This window comes from Macrobrachium rosenbergii, chromosome 2, assembly GCF_040412425.1.
Source record: "Macrobrachium rosenbergii isolate ZJJX-2024 chromosome 2, ASM4041242v1, whole genome shotgun sequence".
Taxonomy (NCBI): Eukaryota; Metazoa; Arthropoda; class Malacostraca; order Decapoda; family Palaemonidae; genus Macrobrachium; species Macrobrachium rosenbergii.
The window spans coordinates 6,216,940-6,224,960 of NC_089742.1; the positions used below are offsets into that span (position 1 = coordinate 6,216,940).

General features: G+C 41.7%; 1 protein-coding gene across 1 annotated transcript; it reads right to left on the reverse strand.

Annotated features, from left to right (window-relative positions):
- Positions 1–6,034: 6,034 nt before the first annotated feature.
- LOC136842167 (uncharacterized) lies at positions 6,035–6,847 on the reverse strand. Its single transcript, XM_067109530.1, has 2 exons — positions 6,585–6,847; positions 6,035–6,323 (listed from the first exon to the last, which is right to left on the reverse strand). Exons 1-2 carry the CDS (start codon positions 6,845–6,847, stop codon positions 6,035–6,037), a joined length of 552 nt encoding a protein of 183 aa, XP_066965631.1.
- Positions 6,848–8,021: the final 1,174 nt, after the last annotated feature.

An 8,021-nucleotide genomic window follows, 5' to 3' on the forward strand; every position in this document is an offset into this window, starting at 1 on the left:
GAGGCTCTTTTCGATAACTACAGCACCACGGAGACGGAGAGAGCCTTAATACTAGCCAAGCATATGGAGGGAAAAGCCAAGGCAGGGCTTCGCTCACTGGAGAAGAGCCAGAGAGGCAACATGGCGGAAGTTCGTAGAGTCATTACAAAGGCCTACGAGATAACCCCAGAAAAATGGAGACAACGGTTCCGAGGTCTTGCCAAGGAAGTCGGCTGGTCTTGGACGGAATGGGCATGTCACAAAACCCAGTCCGGTGCACGCGCTGGTTCGACTCCTTGGCCTGCACGACGTTTGAGGATCTTTTCAATCGGACCATGCTAGAAGACCTTTTCCAATGTGTGCCAGGGCCCCTTGCTGTATATCTTAACGATAAACAGCCCTCCACACTTATGGAAGCTTGTCGCATGGCTGATTCGTGGGAAACCTTCAATCAGTCGCATAGCACCTCTCAGAAGCGAATCATCCCTCCGGCCTACCTCTCGAACTCCACTCGCCCGAAGAATGGACTGCCTAGCAAGACCCTGTGCAACTATTGCAAGAAGGGGCCACGCTGAAGCTGAGTGCCGATACAAACTCGGCACTAATAAGCAGCCTAACCCTACCAGCCAGAACTCCGCTCCCGATTCATCCGCTCAGCCCTCTCCTCCAACAGTTACTGCAGGCCACCGAGCCCATCCAAAAGGCCCGTGCAGATCCTGTGGGGCTGCTAGCCACTACAATGCTGGATCTCCGGCCTGTCCACATCATGTCCCCACCACCAAATTTGTCAACCTAATCAGCACTTCATTTTCTGCTGCTGGTCCGCACGGATCCTTTACCCCGAGAGACTGGAAACCCAGTTCATCTCGGTGGCCCCTCTTCAGAGCACTAGCCTGCCAGTGACCCTTCCGGTCACAGTAGACACTGCGGCAGACATTAGCCTGATCACCAGGGCCCAAGTGCCAGCCGGTGCCATGGTTGACGAAGAAACCCGGTGGGAAATGAAGTGGATAGAGGGCCACACCATCACCATTCCTACGGTCCAACTCCAGGTAATGACACCTTGGGGCACGATACCCCACCGCCTTGGCGTGGTAGGTGGAATTTGGCCCGGAGTGGTCTTCTTGTTGGGTCAGGATCTTCTCTGCGGAAGCCCGTCACCAACGCCACTCCGCCGCCGCGTTACCTCCTCCACGGAGGCCCCATCTAACACTCTCAACCATGACAAACCTCCACCTTCCGCCCACCAAAGTGGTCCGCGAAGGGCACAACCCAAACCATTTCAGGCCTAGCCCTCTCCAATCGCATGAAGGGCTGGCCCACCAAGAGGTCCTCCCCCCGCGAAGAGAGATTCAGGAGGAGCAGTACCGCTGCAGGACGTGCAAGCGGGCAGACCACTCCACAAATTGGGAGGGCTGCCCAAGCAAGCAACGCCCAGCGGACGCCCCCGAACAAAACTCAGGAGAGGCTACGATCTCCTGCTGGGGCAGGAATCTCTGCCGCAGCCAAACCCAAGTCGTCCGAGAGGTATTGCACCTCCGGACCTTTGTCAGGCATGCCTGACCCTCAACTGCTGCCAGTGCCACTTGCGAGCACTGAGCAGTGCCAGACTCCGTCCGTCCACGGACGTTGAGCTACCAATGGAAAAGGCCCCTATGCCGGGTCTAAATCATGAGGTGAATCCTCCTCCGGAGATTTAGGATTCCCCATGCAGTTGATCATCGCGACTGGAGAGCCTCCAGCACCCGAAACTTCTTCTTTGCAAGCAAAATTTGAATCAGGGATGAACCCTGGAGGATCGAAATGGTACCCCTTCCTTGGAAGACCAGGAACTGGCATCCTCGGACGCAGAAGTCGAGATCGCTCTTGCTCCGGTTGTCGCAGCAGCCGGAGTAGGAGTCCTCCCCGCAGCTTTGCAGTTGCCCCTGACTTCGCGCCCGCTAGCCCTTCTGGCCTGTCCCCGGAGTCGGTGCTCTCATCACCTGCTAGGCCAGCTACTGATAGGCCTTGGAGGAAACCGAAGAAGAAGAAGAAGGGGCGGAAGAGAGCCCAGTAGTTGCCGAGCTATACGCTCATCCTGGCACTAGTGCCCTCTCGGCACAGTGCCCTAACATCTAAGAGTGATCCTGGCCCCTTGCCCAGAGAAGGTAGCCAGTGTGATCTCTTCCTTTTATTTGTACCTAGCCTAGGCCACCTTAAAGTACAGTACATCAATTTAGTAGCCTTGTTCTTTCCACTTACCACCGAGCCGCAGTAATCATGTAAGTAGCCTAACTAATTTCAGTAATCTTAACTATTGTGAAACGAGCCACGATGCTCGTGACACGCATGGCCTAAGACCTCAGTGAGGCACCCATTTATCATATGAGGCAACCCTCATGAATTAACTAGTAAATTTTAATTGTATTAAAAATAAACCATGTTGTAATTTAGTTAGAATATTAACTCTTATGTTGGTGCTACGGTCGGGTTAGGATAGGTTAGGCTAGGAATATCATAGAATGTACCACTAGGCTAGGTCTAAAACACATCATGATTGTAGGAGGTAGCCTATAATAACCGTGAGCACCTTCCAGTACTATTAGAATTAGGTAAAGTAGTGAATATAGCTCATATCCTATCTAGGGTTAGGTAGTTCTGTAGCTAGGTAGGCTAACCAGGACTAATCTGCTCAGGGGAAGGAGAGTAACCTACGAGAGGCGAACAGCTTGCTTAGTATAGACCTTCACGCCCGAAAAGGGAGTGAAGGCCCCTTAAGGGGAGCTTTTATAAATATTACTGCTGTTCGCCCTCGATGTAGTTAGGTGTAGGAATATTAAGATAATTTCAATGGTTTTCTGTAACTGGAACATTGGTAAAGAAGATTCAATGTCAAGGCTAGCCATAAATAAATCTGAATCAGTTCAAAGATGAAATCATTATTCAAGATTCAGATTTATTTATGACTAGCCTTTAGAAATTGAATTCTCTTACCAATGTTCCAGTTAGGTGAAACCATTGAAATTATCTTAAATCATTGTTCCCTGACCTAACTCAGTTTTAATAATTTTAACCGAACATTATTTTAAACAGTTTTTAGAACTGGCCATGCTGGACGGGCCTTTGTTTTTAATGGTAGTCTGTATAAGCAGGTGGAGGGGGTTGCAATGGGGTCGCCTCTGGGACCAGGGGAATATATTCATGGCCTCCCTGGAGGAGGGCATCATGGATAACTGTCCCTGAGCTGCCTTCCTTTGTTTTACCGGGGTATGTAGACCACACGTTTGCTCTGTTCCGACAAGACTGCACGACGCAGAACAGTTTTAGATTTGTTAACAGCCAGCATCCTAACATTAAGTTTACTCTGGAGAAGGAGAAGAATGATAAGCTCCCTTTCCTCGATGTCCTTGTCTCCAGAGACAACAATGGTTTCTATACAGGTGTATTCCGAAAAAGTACTTTTACAGGGTTGGGGATGAATTTCTATAGTTCTTGTTTTTTCAACTGCAAAATGAATACTATTTCAACTTTATTATATAGGACTTTTACTCATTCCTTAACCTGGGCCATGTTTCATGTTGAAATTACATTTTTTACTACTTATTTCAGGAATAACTGTTTCCTACGAGGCTAGTCTCCAGAAGGCTCTATAAAATGTTGAATGCCAGAATGAATCCAACTCCTACCATCGCAACAGTAGGCTACCGGAAATGAAAATGTATGCAAATTTCCCTACCTAAATGACAACACCTTTACGAAGAAATTTCTTGCCATATTTCAAAGAATATTCGCAGCTGTAGACCTGAAACTGATACCCAAGAATCCACGCACTATCGGATCGATATTTAAATTCAAGGATCGTCTTAGCCATCTTTAGTCTTCGAACATCGTTTATAAATATGTTTGCCCAGGATGTGATCATTGGGATTTACGTCGGATGCACGAGGAGGCTACTACGGATTATAGATTCTCATAAAGGTGTAAGCTACAGAACTGGATGTAAAACTGTCTAATCCAGACCAGTCAAATATAAGAAATCATGTAAAAATGTGCAAAACTGATATTAATTATAAAGATTTTTTCTATAATAGGACAAGCCCAAAATGAAAATGACCTCAATATATTAGAATCTATTATTATAAAGAAGACAGTCCCAACACTAAATACTCAAGCAACCTCTGTTCAATTGTTCATTGCTTAACCTTTTTGTTTATGTTTTTCTTCTCTCGTCCTTTCTTGCTCTTCCTGAGTTCTTTTGTTTTAGTCTTGTTACTGCTACGGTCCTGTGCCTATTCCCCCTTTTTTCTTTGTCTTATAATTTATACATCGATGTTTTAATGTGATTTTTTGTAAGAAGATTTTTAATCATTGCAGCCTTGAAAATGCGACTATAGCAATTGTCGTGAAACGTCGGCATAATAAACGTATTGTAATAATGGTGCCCTTTTCCTTCACTTTCGATAGATATATATATATATATATATATATATATATATATATATATATATATATATATATATATATATATATATATATATATATATATATATATATATATATATATATATATATATATATATATACATATAAGTTATGGATTATGGGTGAGGATGCCTGCGTGTTTTGCTCTAAGTTAATATTCTTACTGTTGCAAAAAACCGTAAGCCCACAAATTGAATAAGTAGAAGAATAATTACTAATTTGGTAGGTAGCCAAGTGAAAGTGTGCTTCTTAACGCTACTATGGGATTCAAAGCCGACGAAACACTGTTTTTTGGCAACACCTTTTCATCAAAGCATCGGATACAGTTGAAAGTTACCAAGTTTATATTTTATAACCCTACCTAATTTTTGCAAGTATTATTTAGTACCTAAGTTCAATAGTTCTGGTATTTATCTGAGTAAAAGTGTAATTTCCTATGCCAGAGCCATCAAAATAGCAGGTAAGGGTTTTGAATATAATAATCACATTAACTTATGACACAATGAGGCTCCACCCACAGTGAAGAGAAGTTTACATATGAGGAAACCACCTCTTCACTGTGGCTCTGCCCACTGGCCAATGACATATTCGCTAATTAATACCCATCCTAGGCTTCAGCGATATCAATGATGGCGAGCAGGAATCAAGGGGGCAATGGCAAATAATAATAAAATTATTGAGAATGATAATTATCATTCTCAATAATTTTATTATTATTATTATTATTATTATTATTATTATTATTATTATTATTATTATTATTATTATTATTATTATTATTATTATTATAATTTTGTGGAGGTTTCATTGCAACTTCCACGGCAGATGTTGGGACCAAATTGTTACCTTGGAATTCTTCCATTTTCTTGATATTCGTATTGTTTCTACTTTACAAATAATTCAGTATATGTTATTCATCAACATAATGAACCAGTCTATAGCATATTTGTTAGATCTACATCTGTTCAGGGCTGGAATACAAAAAGACAATCCGTTTTGTTTTACCTCAGGTTTTGACACTATAGCCTTCTATTTACAGCAAGTCAGGAGTGGTCACTAAAAATACAATTCAAATGAAAAGAAACGTTTCCTCATTTCCCTCAATTGTTAAAGGCATAAAGGTCAACGCCATTTTTTTTTTTTCAGCAAATGTAACATATTGCTATTACTATATTTTTGTATGTATATCATACAGCACCCTAAATAATGCTCGTATACTCACTGCAAATAAAAGGTAATGGTGAGTCAAGATTTTGAGGGCAAGCTATCATTTACCTATTTAATATCAATCAAATGTAACACGATTTATGTTAATGTGCATGGAAAGGAAAATATATTGAAATCAGTTTGAATGAGGAACATGTTGTTATAATCATTGCGTTTTAATAAATATATTTTGCATGTACAAATAAAACATCTAACACTATACATAATTTATTTACAAAATGTGTTCATTGTCACTCTCGAGGAAGACGTAATCATCCCCGCCCTCATCGTCGCCAGCGATGTCAATAATGACTGGTTCCAAGCTCTCATGGATATTGTCCGACTTCCCGTACTCCTCAAAATGACAGGATTGTCTAACAGCTCCTGCTCACACTTCTGGGGTGGCAGAAATCATGGCTTCCTGCAACCTCGCCTGCGGGTGAGCCCATGTGAATCGACAGAGGGAGGAACACTTGTACCACTTCATACGTTCCCACACCTGTTTAATTGCACTAAGCTCGGGGTGGGCGGGTGGCAAGCGCACAACCCTATGGCCCCACTTATGGATGGTGTTATCCACTTCATACCTATGTTCTGGCTGATTTTGTTGGCAAATGAGCAGCAGCTCAGGGCGTGTGGAAGCAGGTGGGATGGATATCCTACGCTGTTCTAGCCACCTGAATAGGTAAGATAATAAAACATTAATATCCTAAAGAAAGATTATATAGTGTTACGTATTGTAGAAGAATATAAGTGCAATAAATGATGTTTCATGTCATATCTGTTCCTTGGCTCTTTTACAATTTATTTTGTACTCCAATGTCTATCAAAAATCCTAAGATCCTTTTAATGTCAAATCTATTTGATTATTCCAATAAAGTCTTAATATTTAATGAAGCCGTGTTTATGATGTATTGTAATCACCTGATGAGATCTGCCTTTTTGGTTGCTGATGTAGGGCATTATCCGGCACAAGTACTGATGGCTCAGGGAGAGGTGGCAGAAGCTGTGTCATTAGCCACTGCTGGAACAACTTGGCATTCATCTCTCTGTGGTAATCACCCCGAGTGGTCTTGGCCCGGTAGCACATGTATGAGCTCTTAGTGAGGCCATCATTTGTGCCAGCTGCAACTACCATGAAATGCTCGCCTTCTCCAGGAGGCACCTGATGGCTGTAAATGGCACTGATGGCACCCTGCATTGTGTCAGTCCATTCCCTGTTGTGTGACATCCTTGTGGTAAACCACGTTTCGTCCACACATATACCACCTGCCGCCCTTCCTCCCAGTGGTGTCGTATATCTCAAAGAGCAGTGATCTGCCTGCACATGACATCCAGGAATTCCTTCTTTATGTAGATTTTATGTTGTGCTGTCTTGTAGCAGAATCCTATGCACTGCATGAGCTGCATTACTGAACTTGGTGATGTAACCTCTGGGATAATGTCGGCTATTTTGAGGCCCTTAGTCAAGGAGCCAACAGTAAAATATTCCTTCTCTCCAAACTTATTGTGAATTAGGTGATGAATGGCTCAAACTATGAAGTTATCAAATGCGGGTGGTAATGGTGATGCTGATGGTAGTGAAGGACAGGTATTGGGGGCAAGGTTGATGATACACCTCACTCCCTTTGCAGTCTTGCCCATGACGTGTCCAACATAGTGGTAAGGCCTAGAGGGACGATACTACATTATTGAAGATATATATACTGTATGTATGTATGTATATATATATATATATATATATATATATATGTATATATATATATATATATATATATATATATATATATATATATATATATATATATATATATATATATATATATATATATATATATATATATATATATATATATATATATATATATATATATATATATATATATATATATATATATATATATATATATATATATATATATATATATATATATATATACACATTACACAGGTGAAAAATAAGAAGCGGGGTGTAGGTCTGACCGGTTTCGACCTTATTTCCAAGCTATTGACGAAGGACTGATACACCGTATGAGAAGTCACACAAATATATATACTACAGGAACAGTACTGACGAACATACACAACCGTTAGAGACTACATATCCCCCCTCAAGCCGGTGTTGAGGTAGGAGTGGCCTTCAAAACTCATTTGGCTAAAAATCACAATATACTCTCAGGGGACAATGCTGATAAACAAACCATACGCGACCTCAAGATCCACACCTGACAGGTGTCAGGGAGGCGGAGTTTGGAAACTCATTACTACTGCTACCCCTGTACTGTGTTTACAAATATGATAATCCTATTTTCATACATCTCTACTGCCTACCTTAAAATTTAAACAATTTACAAATTTCTTTTTGATATTAAAGG

Excerpts from the sequence above, each read along its gene's own strand:
- LOC136842167 (XM_067109530.1), bottom strand. The coding sequence starts at position 6,847 with ATGCAGGGTGCCATCAGTGCCATTTACAGCCATCAGGTGCCTCCTGGA. Across the intron at positions 6,324-6,584 it reads CTACATCAGCAACCAAAAAG|GTGGCTAGAACAGCGTAGGA; the intron begins GCAGATCTCATC and ends TTACCTATTCAG.